Below are 19,147 nucleotides of genomic sequence, written 5' to 3'. Positions count from 1 at the left end.
TTTGTGAAAAATTAAAATAATTAATAAACGTAGAAACTTTGACTCACTCTTTCGGTCATATGGGGATTCATGTCTCCGGTTGCAGCGACTGCGTTAATCTCTCGGATTTTCTGGGCCAACTGTGACTCGAGATCTCTGACACGTGTTGCAAAAATCTCTCTTTCTTGTCGCGCCTTTGCCAGTTTCTCGTGCAAGACGTTGTTGTCGTGTGCATGTTTTTCCATAATTTCATTTAATTCCTGTGAAAAATGAGCTCTCGTTAGTGGGAGTAAATAGGAGGAAATTGAATTGCCAAATTTTGAATGATGCCTGCACAGTTTTTTTCTGAATTATTATTAGGATGTTGGGCTTACCTTGATTTTTTGAACGAATTTAGCGGGAATATTTTTCTCGCCGGAAAATCTTTCCTTCTGAAGTTCTTCGGTCAATTCCATTTCTCTTTTGACACTGAGTTGTATCTCGGTCTGCAAGTCGTTGATCGTGTCTTTGAGTCGATCTTCCTCGCCTTTAGCAGCTTGGAGTTTTCTCTTGAGTTCATTTTCGTTAGTGGTTGCAGTTCGCAGCCACTGTTCCAATTGGATTTTTTCCTCGTTGGCTTTGGTGAGCTCAGACTTGGTTTGATCGATATCAGCTTTGAGATCGAGCATGACTTCACGAGCGTTGCTCAAACCACGCCGTAGATTTTTCAGCTCGACGTGTTCTTCCGAGGTTTGTTGTTGTCTTTTCGCGAGTCCGTCACTCAGAGTTTTTATTCTCTTTTGTAACCAATCGCACTCTTCTTCGCGGCTTTTCAACTCTTCCTTGGCCCGTTTAACTTCGATTTCAAGATGGTCTTTGACACCTTCGGCGAGAGCTAGGCTGCTCGCCAATTTGTCGTGTTCCTCGTTGGCACATTCGAGCTCTTTTTCACATCGATTTTTCTCGGCTTCGACGCGATCCAACGTTTCTCGTAATTCCGCATTGTCGCGCTGTTCCTTCTCATAGAATTCCGCCATTTTAACGTACTTCGTTTGCTCAGTTTCCAAAAGATCTTTGAGGACGTGAGATTCCCCAGATTTTTGCAATTCGATTTGATCCCGAGCAGTGTTTAGTCGAGTCTCTAAATTTTTGTGTTCCTGGCGCAGCTGAGTCAATTCTCGTCGCACCCGTTCTTCGTTGTCAAGAGAGGCGACAAGTTTTATCCGCAGCTGAGAAATAAGTTCAGAGTCATGATTGTGAGCGGTTTGTGAAGTGAATTTTTCCCTTTGCAATTGAACTTCCAAGTTTCGTACGATCGATCTTTTCGAAGACACTTCAGCGTCGAGTTCTCTGAGTATCGCAGATTTCTCATCAAGTTCAGCCGACAATTGGAATATTCGAGATTCGTATTCAGTGATCTGAGCCTTAAACATTTCTTTCTCGATATCTCGCTCGTCCCGTTGTTTGGTCAGTTCCTGATTCGCTTTCAGAGCTTGTTTCAATTTCTGTCGTATTTCCGCGTACTTCTGCATTACTTTTTCCGTACGATCGTGTTCGGCTGGTTTTATCGTGAGAGAATTGCACGAATGTTTCTCTATTCGTCGAGGTGTAGTTTCCTCTGTTTCGCTCTCGATAACGTCCATTATTTGCTGATCTAAACGGGCTGAAAGGTCGAGCTCGCGTTGTACCATATCTTCGATGTCAGCGCCTTCGATGGACTGTCGCATCGATTCCTCCTTAAAACCTTCGAGCTCTTGCTTCAATTTTTCCACCATTGCTTTCAACTCGGCGTTGAACCTTCGCTCTTCTTTCAGCTTTTTACGCAATTCCACAACGTTGCCCGATTCTTTCATCTTGTTCTGTATCGTCTCGAGGGCGCGATGAAGACTTTTGCTGTCGTCACTCATCTGCCGTATCACCTTTTCCTTCTCTTTCAGATATTCTTGAAGATGATGAATTTCCTGATCTTTATTGTCCCCGGGCGAGGAGGAGCCCGAGATGCTCGTTCTTCTCGCCATTTCTTCCAATCTTCGTATTACCTGATCACGATTATTCAAGCCTTCGGTCAAACGTTTCATTTCTGTTTTGCATTCGCCAAGCTCTTTTTTACACTGATCATATCGGGTTTTGTACTCGTACAATTTTTTATTCTCATTTTCAATCTCAAGATTGCGAGTTTGCACGGTTTCAATCGTAACGTCCTTGTCGAATATCAGTTGTCGTAAGTTTTTCAATTCTTCCGACTTTTCCTCCAGTCTAACCTCGAAACTTTTACTTGCGTTTTCTTGACGCCCGAGCGTCTCTTTCAAATGAACATTTTCAGTTTTCAATTCCGTCAATATTCTCTCGTTAACTTGCATCATATTTTTGTACTCTTCCAAATCTTCCGTTTGTGATTTAAGAGTATTTTCAACCTCCTCGAGATCCCTGCGAATCTTGAGCTCCGAAGCCTGTGAGAGCTCGTACTGGTTTTTATAAAAAATGTTATCGCGCGTTAGCGTTTCCGTAGTTTCCTTAAACTCAAGGCGCAGTTCTTCGAGGCTACGTTGCAGCGCGTTAAGCTCAGTTTCGCGTTTTATTAAGCTCGTACATTTAACGTCCAACTCGTTTTTTATTGTCTGCAGCTGATTCTCAAGATCCTGAATACGGATGTTGAGTGTTTGATCGTTTGTAACGAGGCTGACGGATTTCGAAGAAAAGTTTCTGCTGCGTCGAGACATGGACGAAATTTTTTCAGTTTTTTTCTTCTGCTGCTCCAGCGTACAAGTGCAGTCGAGCTCGTGATCTGACAAACCGTTTGTTTTCGCGTGATTCGTCGACGATTCTTCGTTATCACCAGACGAAGGCGATTTCGAGTCAAAATCAGCGGTTTGTATGAAATCCAATGATACTCGTGAGTGACGAGGGCAAGCTGTGCTCGAATGAGTCGGCGAACGGGAAGAACCGAGCTCCAATCGTGGCACATGAATCGACGGTTTATTTTCGTCTGTCAATCCAACAGGCGACACTTGATAACTCTCTTTCGTCCCGACGGGTGTACTGAGAATTTTGAACGTTGAAATATTGTGGGGTAGGGCATGCGACAAGCTTACATTTTCCCGTATGGCTTCGGAGTAATCCTCGCACTCGGAATTTATTGACAATATGTCGCTCAATGTTCGTGCACTGTTTTTAAGCTCGCATTGTTTTCCCACATTGTTCTCGTCGATATTCGTTCCTGATAAATGCTGTTGAAGCTGCTTGTCACGCTTTAACAATTGCTCTTTCAAATGATCGATTTCTTCGTTCTTATCTGCCAACATCGAATCTATCAGTTGAGGCAATTCGACTTGAGCACGCTCCTGGACACCGACCTTCGACTGGGAAATCAAAGAGTAAAGAAATTAAGTACCGAAGTGAATGCAATTGAGGTTTGACTTTTCTTTTCCTCCTTCAACAACCAAAATGATATTTCCTTGAAATTGAGTTTTTTTTTACCTCCAATAACTTCTTCTCCTCCTCCAACGACTTCAAACGATCCTTCAGTTCTTGGATGGCATTGTTCTCAGTTTGTACCACGTTCACGAATTCTTTTTGCTTATCTTGCAGCAACTGATTTGAACGTTGCAATTGTTCCTTCAATTCGGTCACCTGAGAAAAACACGACATTCAAATAAATTTTCTTTCCATTATGTGCATCGAATTTCTCAGCAATATAGAATAAAACAGCTATTTTTTTGTATTTTATGGATGAAAACCGAGTGAATCTTCAAAAAGAATTTTTCATACCTCAAGCTCTTTGTCAGCGATGGTTTGTTCAAGGGAATGCAGTTTTGCGTTAGCTTCGTGTAACTGCAGCTCCAAACGAGAGGTTGCCTGTCTCTGAGCGAATGGAGCATTCTGCTTTTGCTGCTCCAAACGACCTCGCATCGCTTCCATTTGGAACAATTGCTCCGATGCGGTCTGCTGGAGAATTTCCTGTTCCGCTTGGAGCTCCTGTGTGGTTTACAAACGTTAAGCATTACCAAACATAGAACTTTTCGTCGTACTCGAGTCACTAATAATAAATTACAGATCTTATCTCTGCGTACGTGATTTTATGTAGCATTATAAAGAGACGCTGGTTCTCGATTGCACATCCTTTCGTTCTTATTTGCCGATTCATTTTTATTCGTCACTCAAATTTCAGGGATTAGTTCAGTTAAGATCGAAGTACACAATAATGCAAAAAAGTTTTAAACATTTTTCAGCCGATATCAATCACTTTTATAATAATTTGTTCAAAATTCTTCTGATCTATGATTGAAAATTCAAATATTTCTTAAAAATGGATATCATTTTGCGCAATTTTGAAAATTACTTGAATTTTTTCTTAATGAAAATCTCTCGACAGTCTATAGCCATAAATATTTTCGTTCCATTTCATTTCTCCCTGGAGTATTTATTTTGCGAAAAACAGTGAAATGATTTTTGTCCTGGTGATATTTTTTCACTTCAATTCAAAAAAGTGTTTGCAAAACACAACTTGAAAAGCAGTGAAAGTGAATATACCTCGTTTTGAATTTTGTATGCTGCAAGCTGCATGTCGAGATCTTTGATTCTTTTGAAAGCGACTTCCTCAGCTCGTGCATGTTTGAGCAATTTTTCTTTGAGCTTCAAAAGCAAATCGAGTGGCAACGTCGGTGGTGAATTCGGATCGTCTGGTGTAGGACAACGCGCAACATCGATTTGTTCGCGAATGGAAACATCTTCGCTGGGTTGACTTATGCTCAGATTGGAGCCACACATGTGCAGCGATTCCAATTCTCGCGTACGCTTGTCCAGTTGGTTTTGCATATCGTGCAGTTCTATTCTCATTTGCTTCAGGGCTGACGAATTCACGTCAAAATGTTCGGAGCTCAGTTTGTGTTTTCTCAGTTCCTCCTGGAGGGCAAAAAAATGATAAAAGTAGAAAAAACTTTAGATTCGCCAAACAATTGTCTGAGCAAAAATGTTAAAATATAAATAAAAGATTTTCGTAGGGGAAAGTTGAGTTATAGAAAAAGAAATCAAGTCTGTTTCCGTGCAAAAATTAAAACTTACTTCCAAATGAGTGATATGTTCATTGAGTTGGCTATTCTCCCCTCCCATTTTGATCGCATCCAACTCTTGTGCTAATTCGTGTTGATTTTTCGTTTGCGCAGCGATAACTTCTTCCAATTGTTCAATCTGGCCGATAAGAGTTTCTTCTTTCTCGATTCTCGCTTGGATCTGTTGCTCCAGATCGACGATGATGTCCCTGAGTACCCAGATCTTGTCAACCGCGACTTTCAATTCACTCTCAGTCTCTGCTTTCTTCGTCTGTGTCTCTGACATAACAGATGCCATTTCGCGCAATTGCGATTCGAGCGTCTCAACCTGTTGTACAAAGCCATTTTAAATATCGTAATCCCGATTATTCAATTTATCAATTGAGTCGAAGACATTTGTATTTAAGTATGCGTCAGACATGTGTCCCATTGTATATAGACCGACTAAATATTGAAGCGGATCAAACGTCAATTTCACTACCGCTCATAAGTCTAGAATCGCTGCAAACTTTGACCGATGACTTTTCGAAATAACTTTTTTGTTATTTGACATGTTTCAAATGCATTCGAAAAGTCTTCGCTTGCAAAATTTCGTTCACTCGAGACCAATTTTTTTGTTTTATGCAGCTAAGAACTGAATACGAATGATTATTTTAGTAACAGAACTTCCAAGTTTTTGAACGGTAATGAATCGCGAAGGGTATTCCGATGAGTGTTAATCCCATTCGTAGCAGAATGCATAATCAAATTTTTCTGTTAATTGCCCGACACTGGTAAGTAGTCTCGGGTCAAATAACGACGACTCTGAAATCTGGTATTTTTCAATGAACGTTTCCAAGTCATTAGTTGAAAGTGAATGGCAGTTTTTATATTAAATCAATATAATCCCTGAACTTGTAGTTTAAGCTTGACTCGAGCTTTCAAATTTTCATGGGTTGATCGTCTCTGGAGGCTGTCAAATATTCTGAAATGTTTACTACCGAAAACCTTTTCGGAGGTATTATTATGTGACCCTTGTGACCACAAAAAAGAATACTGAAACGAAAGTCTCACTCACAGCTGCATTGATGTCAGTTGCTTCAAGCACACGAACCACCGTTGATGATACAGGCGACAGTGAAGACTGGTTTGTGCGTCAAACAGAAAAACCAAAACCACAAGTGCAGAAAAACAAAATCAAAATTTATATAAAATTGTGTTAAGTCGGTTTTATGCGGTGATGCGTGTTACAAAGCTCGTGTTACAGTTTATTTTTATGTTCGAGTTACCCATTAGTCCGGTATCCTAAGGAATGTAATAGAAATAATAAGAAAAAAACCGAACATACCGGCAAAATTTTTCAAATAAAAAGATTATTAATTCACTACTTTATACTTTGCTTATTATTTTAGCGTACACCACAACCATTTTTGTTGTTTTAAATAATTACGTTTTATCGAATCAATTATTTTTCATACTTGATTACAGACTTCACAATTTTTTTTTCTCTCGAAGCTACAAATAAACGAGTTTACAATGTTCAGTAAATAAACAAATGTACAAAGCTGATCAAACTGTCTTGTGAAAGTGATTTTTCCTACATTTTTCAACGTTTGTTCTTTTCCTAATGAGAATTTTCGTGAGGGGAAAAAATGAATATTCTTGATCAGATAATATTGTTTCGTTCTATAAAGTCCAAAGATTCATTAAAATTGATTTAACGTTTCTTTTAATCATCTTTTGGTCATAGATGTTGCCATAAAATTTTTTGATCAAACCTCTCAGAAAATTGGCAAGTGAATTTCAAAGATGAGGAATAAGTCTAACGGTAAAGGTAGTTCGAGAAATCAACAATTCGTCTCATGAGTCGAGGAACAATGGTTGAAGAATAATTTTTTCATATAATTTCTATATTATTTTCTAATAATTTCACTTTTGCAAATCTATGGTCGGAACGTCCTCGATTTGACTGATTTTTTCTGATATCCAACTGAATGCTGGAATCTGCATTTCAAGCACTTGAATTCTTCTTTCTAAATAATTACCATACTTCTAAACCCGCGTTAGTCTCGTGTATCAGTGAATGATTATTTAACACTGAAAAGCCCGTGAGAGTAATAAAAATCCTCCTCGCCCAAAAACATACCTCGGAAGAAATGCGCAAATCTCTTTCTTTCTCACGTTCGCATTCCTTGATTTGTTCCTGGAGCGAATTTATTTGTCGAGCAGCTTCATCGCGTTCGATTTCCCTTTCGCTTGCTTGTTCTTCCAGGAATTTCCTCGTGCCGCGTAACTGCTTGTCGGCCGCTTCGATCTAACAAAATTTCAGAATTTAAAATACTATGAATTCGCTCGAGTTTCATTCACAACATCGTAACTCGAATTCATTTAATTTTAGTAAGCCTTATAGACCTTTAGTAATTTTATGTTTTAACACGGTGCAGTGTGTGATGTGGTAAGTAGGAAAATTATTCTCAAAAAAAGTGCGAACTGAGTTCATGGATATTTGAAAGAACGAAGGAATAGTGCAAATTTGTGAAATTAGAGCAATTCATGCCAACGTGAAGAAATCTGAATCGTGCTGAGAAATGTCTGGAACAACATTGTGTATAAATTCGTTATAAAAACCGCCAAGTAAAGAAAAACGGCAAATCGTGCATGCATGTAGCCTTAATATTAACACCGATGTTCCGATGGCATTTTTATTTGGTTCAGCAGAGTCGTGATGGATTATTGGTAGAATTGGTATGTGAAAATGCGAATGGCTGCGAGTATTATACCGATCCGGAGCGCTAGAATTTTGTTGTTTAAAGGGGGTGGATTGTTGAAATAAATATTAGTAGTTCTATAATTTACCTTTCGACAGGAAACCCTGTGAATGCATGGGGTAGGAGTGGGTTCTAAAGGCACCTGCTGGCAATACAATAGAACGCCAAATATGAATATGCATGTTTCTGCATCGATGACACTGAGAACTTTCAATCTGTCGAGTGCTCGTAGTGAACGAGTCAAATTGAGTTTTGAAGATTAGCTGCTTAAAGAATAGTCAAAATTTTGATAAATTTTAATAAGATATTGATGGAGCCATTGAAGCATCAGAAATTTTATTTGGAATTTTTTTTATTTACACTATTTCAGAAACCAAATTTACGAAATTTGCATGAAACCAAAGAAATTCTTTTAAGTTGTTACTTATTATGATCAACTCGAAAATCTTTTATCATAAAATAATAAAATCGCTACGAAAGAATTTCGTTACAAACGGAAACTTTTATCAGTTCGATAATGCATAAATATGAAATAACAATTGCTTAGAGAAATTGTGGTATTTTTTAAATAATTTTCATCGTGACAGAGTATTTCCTCGTGTATGGTCGAGTGAGTCTTTATGAGAATCAACATTTTCTGGTATTCCAACGGTTCTATTAATATGGCATTAAAATTTAACAACATTTCAACGATTCTCGTTAGAGTAATCCGCCCTTTGAGGAGTTATCGACCACCGGGATTTTCAGGAAATCAGAATGTTACAGAATGTTAAAAAAAATTCGAAATGTCCACGAAAACAAGATCGAAAAGTTGTAAAAAAATCTGCAGTCAATTTTTTTTATTCTATCTTCTAACAAATGAATATTAACGATTGAATTCACAATTATTAAGCGACATTAAAATATTGTTCTAATCAATAATGGTCATTGAATATTCGGAAAAATGCATTGAACGTTCATCAATCACAAAAAGTCCATTTTTTTGGTATTCCGGAGGCCGGTAACTCCCCCTCAAAAAATGAATATGGACCGATTGCCATAGTTTGCTATCAAGGGTTGAAAATACTGACGCTCAACATAAAACGTTCAAGCTATCGCATGAAAACGCAAAGTTCATAATGAATAGAGTGTGTCATGAACACGGACCATGCGTCTCGAAGAAAAAGTGTTGAACTCCGACGTTTCAAACTAACAAAACAAAAAAAACAGTCTGTTGCTTCTAAAATGCAATAAATGCAACGATATTTTGATCTCAAAGCTTTCGAATGTATGTAACATTGTAAACATGCAATTTGTGCTTCACCACTATTTCTCCCATTCCCCCCATTACCTGCTGCTGCAAATCGTCCTTCTCTTTCCTCATTTCGTCCGTTATTTTATCGATGTAACGACAAAATTCTTCAATCAATTGCAAAAGGTAGGCATTATCAACGACACCGCTCATAATCGCGTGACGTGCTAAAACAAAACGGTTTGTTGAGCATCAGTTTGCCACTGAAAATTGTGTATTCGATTTCTGAAAATTTTAAATTATTTTGATTTAATTAAAAATAAGGAATCACCTTTTTCCTGCAACTGTGAAAAATCTTGTACAACCAAATCACCGCCAGTTTCCTCGTGTTCTCCGTAGCCTTCAGAAATGATTTCTTTCTTGTTTTCAACGTGTAAGAGACTTTGTTGAAGATTCATGACTCTGGCTTTCAAAATTCTGGTTTCTTCTTGATAAGCGACCACGATATTTTCAGCTTCCATCAATTTGGCGTTGAGCTCCTCGTTGACTTTCGTTGTCCATAAAACTTGTTTGGAGAGAACATCGAGCATGGACTCACCAGGTGTAAGAGTTATTCCTAGAACTTGAGCGCTCTCGGATCTCAAGCGTTTCAAACAATCGTCCAGTTCCCGACGAACTTTGTCGCTGAGATCTTTTTCAGCGGTAACGAAAGATTGCAAATTATCCGTGTCGTCATTCATTATGGATACCAACTGGCTGCATTGAGGCGCAAAGTGCACTCTCTTGATTTTCCTTTCCGGTGATTTTGGTGGAGCATTGAGATCCGTTGCATCCTCGTCTTTTCTTATATTATCTTCCTCAGAATTCGGTGGAAGTCCTGTCTCAACTGACGTCTGTCGCTTCAAAACTTCACTTATCAGTGTGTTGTTCAATTCTTCCTCGCAAACCGCGAAATACTTGGTCAAATCTACAATCAGCTCTTTTAGGGTGACACAAGTCCTGTACAAATTGTCCCTACGACAAAATCAAATTAGAATTTGTTACGTACGAATAAAACTCTGGTGACGCAAATTTTTATAAAATATTATAAAGAAAAAGACTGCTTCGTTATTGCTATAATGTGAAAATTCATGACCTGGTAAATCGCTTTGTCTGTAGAAACGATTTTACGACCAAGAGGTGAAATCCCACGGACTTTTACAATGTAATAAAATACATAAGGGCCAAAAAGTACCTTTCACGGATTAACGCACTGTTGTCGACGATCGAATTCAAATCTTCAGTTTGTTTATTCTCCTCGTTGATACTGCGTTCCTCCATGATTCTCCTCACTTCCTCTTGGTGTCGTTCGACCATTCTGGAAACGTTGCGCGAATGCTCATCCCTCAGTTGTTTTAATTCAGCGGCATGAGTTAATTTCAACTGTTCCGTCTCCCGCTTCGCGTTGTTTGTAAATTTATTACGCAACTCGAGTAACTCCGTTGGCCAATTGTCTTCCATGTCGGATTCAACGGTCAGCAAAGCCTGTACATTAAGAGAAAAAAAATGTAGACCCCATTGCAATTGATATTTGTCAGTTTTTTATTCACCGTTGAATTAACAACTCGAATAATCAGTAACGTCATAGAAAAGGGGAAAAATATTTTAGGAGAATCAAAGTGAAGAATAATAGTATATTACACACCTAGGGAGGGAAAGTAGACTACTTCAAACCGCGGGCAGAATTGTCACCCGAGCCGAAGGCGAGGGTGATAAGCACGCGGTTTGAGGTGGTCTAATTTCACTCCCGTGGAGTGTATACGATTTTTCTGTCCGACGCAGGCGGAATGCGGCAACTTCGGCCCGCGCAGCGGGCCGAAAGTTGCCACTTTCCGCTCGGAGGGCTGAAAAATTATTTACAACGAATGAACGTGAAAAATGTCGTGATACAAACTTGGGGCAATCACTGCGGAATTTCCGGTGCAATGTTTATTGAATTATTATGAATAGAGGAAGTTTGTTAGTAGGAAAAACTACCTGAATTTGTTCCTGAAGAGCGTTGACAATGTCGAGCTTAGCGAGAGCTACCTGTTCTTCAAGTTGATTATTGTAGGCGGTACGGAGCTTCGTTAACTCGCCATTCTCGAGAGCCGTATCCCATTCCGTTTGAGAAAGCTGCATGCGCGAGTAGAGGGTCACACGCAATACAAATGTTAGTTGAAAATGAAAAGGTTCACGTACGTCAAATAATATTTTAAAATGGACTTGTACAATCGTAGGAGGTTAAAGAATGAAGTCGTATCTGGTGAATTTTGTTTCGAGTGCGACACGGAATGGCGTGAAAAAATCACTCAATTGTCAAAAGGAAAAACACGAACACAGACTCGGGAGAGCCCAAAACCAGATTTCTTGAGCACGAACGTTACGATTCTCCCAAGACTCAAGCAATCTTCGACGATAGGATTTGTTATTAATGGCAACATTCAAAGAATCATGCTCGGTATTGTGAAACATAAAATATTGAAACTGTGATGAGAAAAAAAGGATGCATCGTTGGAAATGTAGCGAAAAATCACAAATATCTTTTGACTCTGCATCGAATTTCCTAGCACCTTAACTGAATCGAATTCGTTCGCAGAAAGAATTTTTGTCAAAACTTTAAAATATTGCATTTTGATAACTCACAACTTTTTTCCTTATTGTAAAAGTGTCTTTGAAACGAATTTCAATGATTTTCTTCGACAACTATGTTTTTAGAATCAGTTTTTAGAAATGTGCTGCTTTTCATCATTATCATGAAAAGTCTATCTTGATAATTGAGCAAACTCTACAATGAAATAAGCTTTTTCGTTCGAAAGAAAATGTGTACCTTTAACAAGTATAATCAAACGTAGTGAAATGAAATGAAATTGTGTCTGAAGGTACTTTGACATTAGAAAGATGTCTCACCTGATTAACGGCCGTAACAAGACCGGATTCTACGATCGCGTTGCTCTCATTGTTATAGATTTTCGCTTCAACGTTAGGAAGATGATTTTCATTTCGAGAATTATCGACCGAAGTGTGATGTGTATTGGAACAATCACCGCCACCACCGAAATACAAATCTTCAGCCAAATCTTCGATTTCACTGTCATTGTCAGACATTTTTTTCGATTGTTGACTGAATATCTCGTCAGAATATTGTTTCTCCATTTGCAAACATTTTTCCTCGAAATAAGTGCGTAATTCTTCCATTTCTTTGGCGTGACGAGTTTCCAATTCATTTCTCAATTCTTCGAGTCCGACATCGCCTTGTCTCATGGTCAGCATCAAATTACGTATTTTCTCGATTTCCATGCTCGAGTCTTGTCTTACGATCGCCAATTCTTCTCTGTGTTTGTCAGCGAGGTTTGACAGCTCCCGGGTCAAAGCTGCTTTTTCGGCTGTGAGTTCAGCTATGCTCTTGAGCAACGAATCAACTTTATTTTGATCTTGGAAAAATTTCTCATTTTCTAAACGCAACTCGTTATTTTCGGCTGTGGCTTGTTGTAACTTTTTCGAAATTTCGTCCAAATTACGTAGAGTTTCCACCAAGTTTTCCATCTCTAAGGACAAATTTTCTTTCTCCTTTCTCAGCAAAGTTATTTCGTCCATCATCGATTTCACGTCCACTACCTCGAGGGAATCTTCGTTTTCCTCGATCGTTTTCTCAGTTTGAATACTTTTTTCTGTGATGTTGCATTGTTTGGCAGTTTTGTAACTGTCGTTCGAAGTCTTCGAGCCGTCGCTGTCGCGTTCCAGCTTCGAGGGGCTCAGTGATTCAGCGGATTTCGTTTCGTTCATAGCCAACGTTTGATTGAGTTTTTCCTCGAATTCGGCGCATTGTTCCCAAGCAATGGCCATGCCATTTTTCAGGTGTTCACACTCGGCTTCGGATTGTTTTAGTTTTTCTGTCATGTCGTTGAGTTTGCTTAAAAATTCTGCGTTCTCACGATCTTTCAAAGCGATCGTTTCATGAAGCTGCGTTATTTCGAGTTTATAATTCTCAATTTGCTTAAGAATATCCGTGGAATATGTGTTATTCTCCGGACTTTGTGGCTCAGCTAAGTTTTCTGAATCAAAGTAAACGGAACTTCGAAACGGTTGAGGTTCTTCCGAGTTTGTTTGTTGTTTGGAGTTTCGTTCGGATCGTAATTTGTCGCAGGTGTTTTTCATGTCTTTCAGCTGTTTTTCGTAGGATTCTTTTTCGAGGTTTGTGCGATTTAATTCGTCGTTAGCTCGGACGACTTCTTCCTCCAAAGAGCGAATTTTCTCAACGAGTTGCCGTTCCAGTTCGGCTCTTTCCTCCAACTTTTGTCGAGTCGCTTGGAATTGCACAGCAACGTCGTCGAAGGTCTGGTATGTTGTCTCGTTGAATTCACTCAGCATGCTCACGCTCACGCCACTGAGGCGAGAAAGAGATTTTTCCAAATCAAATATTCGATTGTTCATCGATCGCTCATGCGCTTGATTGTTCTCGATGAGAGATTGCACAGCGGCGTAACGGGCGCTCAAATCGTCATGCTTGAATTTCAAAGCCTCGTTTTCCTGCTTAAGCATAGCGACGTTCGTCAACGCCTCCTCCAACGACCTCTCGATGCTTTCTTTCGAGTCTAAAATGCTCGCAGCGGCAACATACTTGGAAGTCAACTCGTCCAATTGTACTTTATGTAGATTAATCTGTTCGTTCAACATTTCCTTGTCTTTTTGACTGTGCAAGAGCTTTTCCCTCAAATTGTTGACCTCGGAAACGATCGATTGCTGCGAATCCGAACGATTCACCAACTCGAGCTTTAACGCTTCAACAGTTTTCTTGTACGACGACAGTTGAGCTTGAAAAACTGACAGCTCTTTCGCGTGCTTGCTTTCCAAATCGGGCAATTCCGTGTTGTACCGATCCGCTAAATTTCGATACTGCTCTTCAAACTTTCCTTTCATTTCTATCATTTCCCGCTGGTACTTCAATTCCAATCCCTAGGTGAAAGAAATGCAATTGATACAAAAATACGATTTTTACGAACGAATTCTTCTTTAAAAGCTTTAATCATTCCAGTCTAAAGTACGCAGTAAAAGTCTCTTCAACAAGTGTCCTTATATTTTCAAAATAAAAAATTAAAAAGTAAATTAAAAAATACTGACTCTCATGGCTTCTTCGTGTTGAACACTTTTCGACTTGGTCTCCGCGTTGAATTTCTCAAGTATAACCTGCATATCCTTTTTTATTTTGTCTACTCTTGCCTCGTATTGTTTTTGCATTTCCATTGTCTCAGCAATATTCAATGTATTTTCGACAGCACCAGCACGAATTTTCTCATTGAGTTGATTAACTCGCGTCTTGTAATCGTCGATCTCAGCGCTTTGTGCCTGTTTTTCCATTTCCAATTTTCTTACAGTCTCGTGAGATCTCAATAGTTCCTCATTCAATTGGTTTATCATTGCTTTGTGTTCGATGAGTGAACTCTCCAACGAAGTAATGCGATCTTGTATAGGTGTACAATTGCCCATACTCAGAGTAAGGTCATTCGCTGCCATTGATTGAAGCCGAACTTTCAATGCATCTCTTGCTGACAATGCTTGCTCCAAAGATGCTGTCAAATCGTGAATCAAATTGTCACGCTGATTGACAGCTCTCTCGAAATCTTGCAGCTGCAAAAACAATGGAGTAACATTATTACTAGCCCTTTTTTCCCAATTTATCAATTTCACTGAAAAATGTTTGCGACACTGACAATTTTTCCATACGTTTAGAACAAATATGTCAATTAAAAGTCGTAGGAAACAAATTATAAAAAGATAGAAATGAGATCCAACAATATTTCAATGTAATTATTACTTTTGTATGATAGACGAGTAAGAGATCTCTGTTTTGATGCGGACTGCTATTATGGCTCTGTGAGGAATTGGGTGAAGATGCTTCCGCTCTCAAGTGATCAATTTCCGCGCTGAGTGCTTCAACAACCGCCTCTTTCCCTTGGAGCATTTCTTCAAGTTCTGCCACTCGTCCGGCTATACCCTCCAAATCTCCGTCTCCTTCACCCTCGCTAACACTCATACTGCTCTGTGTTATATCACGAGAGGAAATACCTTCCGTGATCTAAAATAAAAACATTTTATTCATCTAAATTTAACATGACTAAGGGGGAGGAATAAATTGGAAGAACCAATTAATTTAATTGGAATTTTATTGAAATTATCAGAATTATTTATTAAATCTAATCTTAAGATTTTTCGTGTTCATTTGATCGCAAATATTGTAAATAAACTGCTTTTTCTTTTAAATTTTGTTTTTCTAATGTTCGTGCATGAATTCAACTGATAGGGTAAATTTTGTAAAAGAAAAGAACTTGAAATATCAAAGTATTTTTATACTTGGTGCAAAATGTTAAATAAGAAAAAAACAATTGGAAAACACATTATTCTTAGCAATACAAAAATAATCAAATATATTCTGGAGATTTTTTTTCTAGCTCCCATGAGACTATCAATGAGGGAAACCCTCAGGACTAGCTCCTTGCATTTGTTTGTGTTTATAAATAGAACAAAATGTAAGAAGCCTGAGTTTGAGTTCTTCTGAGTTCATTTCAACTTTTAAATTTGGAGAACCATAAAATAATGGGATATAAATGAAACACTTTAACTCATTCCTTGGTAAAAATATACAGCAAAACAACAAAATTTCTGGTTTTTATAAAATTCATTGATTGTATTTGCTAATATGTTCCCATTCCATAGAATCGTATATTTTTCCTTTAAACAAAGCAGAAACTAGTTTGAACTGATTTTTTTCAATAGAATTCATAAAAATCAATTCAGTTTCTTAAACATGGGTTTATTACTTTGCTATGGAGTTTTTTTTGCATAATGGAATTTGTAGGAACACTCACGCTAGTGCCCTGCGGGTCTATGGATTGTCCGGTTGTATCATTGTGCAAAAGCTCTTCGTCAGATGGCTCGCCCAGTTGGCTATTTCCCACATCTTGAGCAATAGCCTTATATTTGGCAAGCTACAACAAGATAACAATTTTTTTCCTTCAGCAATCTTAATCAATTCGAGTCTTGCTTATTCTAGAAGAAAAAATCTTGGAGTTCCTTCCAATGATTATTTGATAGAAATGACGAATGAACAATCGTCGTTTCATGCGTTCCGGTATGTTAATGTAAGATCTTATAAAACACATCCAAAATAGCCTAGAACTAATTATAAACAAAAAAATATTGCGAGTTCGTTGAGCGCATACCATTTCTCTGCCTGGCTCCAAAGATTTCTGTTTACCACCGCGAGTTTCGTCACCGTCCATTGATTAAAAAACTTACAAATACGTTATTTTTTGTCATTTAATATGCCACAAATATATAATTTATTAATTACATGTCGTAAGTCGTAAGAGCAAGGACTAAATTAAAAGACCGTTTTCGACGGTTACATCCTCCCCTCTCGAGATTTATAAAATCCGAAGCGTCCGCACACGATATTTTCATTGGACATGACCAACCGAATATACTATATACACATCATATATATATGCGAGCCGTCGTCGAAGTGAGGGGAAAATTCTGTCGCCGTTTGGTTTACCGATTGAGAATTTTTTATTTTTTTTTTTTAAATTCATACAAAATCAAAACCGATTTGTGAATATAAACCTACGAAAATAGCAAATATACGATGAAGCTTTTGCACCCATATATATGTATATAGCGAATAGATTTTTCTTTTTTTTATCATGATCGAGCACTGAAGATAAAGATGTTATCTTTTTTACCATATGATATACACAAAAATAAGCCATGCAATATATATATATAATTTTACGGTTTTACCTTACTCAATCCAAACCATCCAATAATATAACGCCTGGATAAAGCATGGTCGTTATTATTTTCAAATAAGTATATCATTTTTCGAAACTATACAACGTACATGAACTACGTGATCGCTGTTTTTTTTTCACGTAAATATATAAATTGAATCATTGTTTGTTTACGACGGATTATTTGTGTTGAGACTAATAATAATGCTTCAATCCGAGAAAATTATTTACGTTGAGGTGTGTCAGAAAATTAACAGGTATGAACATCCTTTTTGTTTCAATATTTTATTATTATTCATATAATGTTCAATTCGTACGTTTCAATTATTCTTCAAAGCACCCCGTTAATTAAAATTATTATCATTATTAAAGCACCTTGAGCAAAGAACGAATAAAGGAAATAACAAAAAACAATCTTAAAGAGCACCATCATTTACCTGCAGGACAAAATATTTTAATAACACCGGCACGGTCAAAATTGTCGGAAGAATTGAAAAATCACGTCGATTCTATTATCTGTACAACCAATAATGAAAGACAGGTGGGCGTATTTTCGAATTCTTTTTCCTCGATAAATCGTATGTGAACATCTATATGAGGATTTTTTGTCTAATGCCTTGAAATTGTTTTGCAGGAATCAGTGGATATCTTCAACAACACTGATGTGTGTTGGAAATTTTTTGTCTACATGCTTTCTCAGGAAAAAGCAGCAACAGAGACGATGCACCACGATTCTGAGGAATTGAGCGTTGCCTCTCATATCATTTTACCTGCTAGTGAGTACGAAGGCCTCTGGGAAAGTCTGCATTATGAAAACAACATAAAAAACAATGTAAGAATTTATTAATTCCGAGTCAAATAATCCAAAGATCACTATCTTTCATCAATATTATTCTTTGACTTGATAACATCGATTTTTCAAATCAAATTTCAAAACCTTCAACAAGGACGTTTATAAAATTGCATATAATATTTTTTCCAGTTACTCAATTTCTTAGAAACTGCGATGACATTCTCAGAAAAGAATGTCAACCCGAACATCATTAGTTGGAACAAAGTAGTTTTGTTGCACGGACCCCCAGGCACAGGAAAAACAAGCTTGTGCAAAGCGTTGGCACAAAAAGCTGCTATAAGACTCTGCGACAAATATTCATACATTCAATTAATCGAAATCAACAGTCACAGTCTTTTTTCCAAATGGTTCTCAGAGGCATGGTTCATTATTATTTACTTATGTTTCCAAATTTATACTATAAATCTGTATTTTCCATTTTTGTTTATCGATCATTACAATTATTCCGAGAATTCCGAGAATTTGAATTCAAAGTTGACCATGCATTAAAAAAAAATTGTTACTTTTCAGAGTGGAAAATTGGTGATGAAATTATTCGACGAAGTGCGACGTCTCCTAGAAAATTCAAAATCTTTAGTTTGCGTTTTGATCGATGAAGTTGAATCTTTAGCGCACGCTCGTAAATCCTGCGCAAACGGGACCGAACCTTCGGATTCAATACGTGTCGTCAATGCTCTTTTGACACAGCTCGATCAGATAAAAAGTTATCCAAATGTAATTATATTAACGACGAGCAACGTAACCGAGGCGATTGATCTGGCGTTCGTAGATCGCGCTGACATCAAACAGTTCATTGGACATCCTGGAATTTCTGCTATTTCTATGATTTATCGAAGTTGTCTCAACGAATTAGTGCGGGTACGAGATTCTAAATCGAAGGTTTCCTCACTCCAAGTAACAAATCATTCTTCTGAGTAGAATATTTAATTTTCACAAATTTATTAGAAACGAAAATAAATGAATAGTGTCGAGAAGGAGCTAAATTTCTGTAAAGAATTCGATAAATCGAATCTTTTTTTTTTAGCTATTTTTTGGTTTTCATACTCTGGCTCAAAAATACTGTTCGAGGGTCTAATTTTTGTAATAATTTATGAACTTTCAGACGGGTCTCGTGACAGGCGCAAATTCAAGCGATTCGAAGGACCTTGCAGACACAGATGTCGAACTTGAAGAAACATTACTACTGCACGACTTATCCATACAGAGTGTCGGTTTGAGTGGAAGAGCCTTAAGAAAAATTCCATTTCTTGCAATAGCGAGGCACGTTCAATCGAATAAATGTGATAGTTTAACATTCGTAAAAGCATTGCAATGCACGGTCACCGATTACAAAAATGATAGTAAAAAAATGATAGAACCTGTTTTTTAGAGCATTCTTCATTCGTTGCAAGCATTTTTGAAGAGATTCTCCACGTACTGTTTGATAACCTTCCACAAACTTGAAATATTCAACTATTTCTATAATAAAATTATTTGATGATCAGCAAAGACAATCTAAGCAA

General features: G+C 37.7%; 2 protein-coding genes across 8 annotated transcripts in view; one reads left to right on the top strand and one right to left on the bottom strand.

The window, feature by feature from the left end:
• Positions 1 to 16,474, bottom strand: part of Plp (Pericentrin-like protein) — an 18,115-nt gene extending 1,641 nt beyond the window's left edge. The window contains exons 1-18 of one of the 6 annotated variants that reach the window (XM_043414485.1): positions 16,223 to 16,474; positions 15,869 to 15,988; positions 14,818 to 15,078; positions 14,124 to 14,630; positions 11,913 to 13,958; positions 11,001 to 11,138; positions 10,219 to 10,508; positions 9,316 to 9,998; positions 9,084 to 9,211; positions 7,842 to 7,898; positions 7,132 to 7,299; positions 6,064 to 6,129; positions 5,020 to 5,334; positions 4,489 to 4,860; positions 3,727 to 3,933; positions 3,436 to 3,588; positions 354 to 3,317; positions 48 to 239 (exon numbers count right to left, since the gene is read on the bottom strand). In XM_043414485.1, coding sequence (XP_043270420.1) covers positions 48 to 239; positions 354 to 3,317; positions 3,436 to 3,588; positions 3,727 to 3,933; positions 4,489 to 4,860; positions 5,020 to 5,334; positions 6,064 to 6,129; positions 7,132 to 7,299; positions 7,842 to 7,898; positions 9,084 to 9,211; positions 9,316 to 9,998; positions 10,219 to 10,508; positions 11,001 to 11,138; positions 11,913 to 13,958; positions 14,124 to 14,630; positions 14,818 to 15,078; positions 15,869 to 15,988; positions 16,223 to 16,282 — 8,727 coding nt within the window. In that variant the 5' untranslated portion in view covers positions 16,283 to 16,474. The remainder of the gene's footprint in view (positions 1 to 47; positions 240 to 353; positions 3,318 to 3,435; positions 3,589 to 3,726; positions 3,934 to 4,488; positions 4,861 to 5,019; positions 5,335 to 6,063; positions 6,130 to 7,131; positions 7,300 to 7,841; positions 7,899 to 9,083; positions 9,212 to 9,315; positions 9,999 to 10,218; positions 10,509 to 11,000; positions 11,139 to 11,912; positions 13,959 to 14,123; positions 14,631 to 14,817; positions 15,079 to 15,868; positions 15,989 to 16,222) is intronic. The other 5 variants (XM_043414486.1, XM_043414488.1, XM_043414487.1 and 2 more) reach the window with 5 other exon arrangements.
• pch2 (pachytene checkpoint 2 protein) lies at positions 16,089 to 19,138 on the top strand. Of its 2 annotated transcripts, none has more exons than XM_043414501.1 (6): positions 16,089 to 16,131; positions 17,236 to 17,333; positions 17,427 to 17,624; positions 17,775 to 18,002; positions 18,156 to 18,503; positions 18,748 to 19,138. In XM_043414501.1, exons 1-6 carry the CDS (start codon positions 16,104 to 16,106, stop codon positions 19,012 to 19,014), a joined length of 1,167 nt encoding a protein of 388 aa, XP_043270436.1. In that variant the 5' UTR covers positions 16,089 to 16,103; the 3' UTR covers positions 19,015 to 19,138. The 2 variants fall into 2 exon arrangements, with proteins under 2 accessions (XP_043270436.1, XP_043270435.1); XM_043414500.1 differs by lacking the exon at positions 16,089 to 16,131 and adding an exon at positions 16,797 to 17,049 and having other exon boundaries at positions 17,165 to 17,333.
• The last annotated feature ends 9 nt before the right edge of the window (positions 19,139 to 19,147 follow it).

This window comes from Venturia canescens, chromosome 3, assembly GCF_019457755.1.
Source record: "Venturia canescens isolate UGA chromosome 3, ASM1945775v1, whole genome shotgun sequence".
NCBI classification, from domain to species: Eukaryota; Metazoa; Arthropoda; class Insecta; order Hymenoptera; family Ichneumonidae; genus Venturia; species Venturia canescens.
Note: the sequence above shows the minus strand (reverse complement) of the source record. Positions and strands in the feature narration are given on the sequence as shown.

Bases quoted from the DNA above. Each gene is read 5' to 3' on its own strand.
- pch2 (XM_043414500.1), top strand. From the start codon at position 16,997: ATGCTTCAATCCGAGAAAATTATTTACGTTGAGGTGTGTCAGAAAATT. The intron at 17,334-17,426 runs GTGGGCGTATTT...ATTGTTTTGCAG, and splicing joins CAACCAATAATGAAAGACAG to GAATCAGTGGATATCTTCAA. The intron at 18,003-18,155 runs GCATGGTTCATT...GTTACTTTTCAG, and splicing joins TTTCCAAATGGTTCTCAGAG to AGTGGAAAATTGGTGATGAA.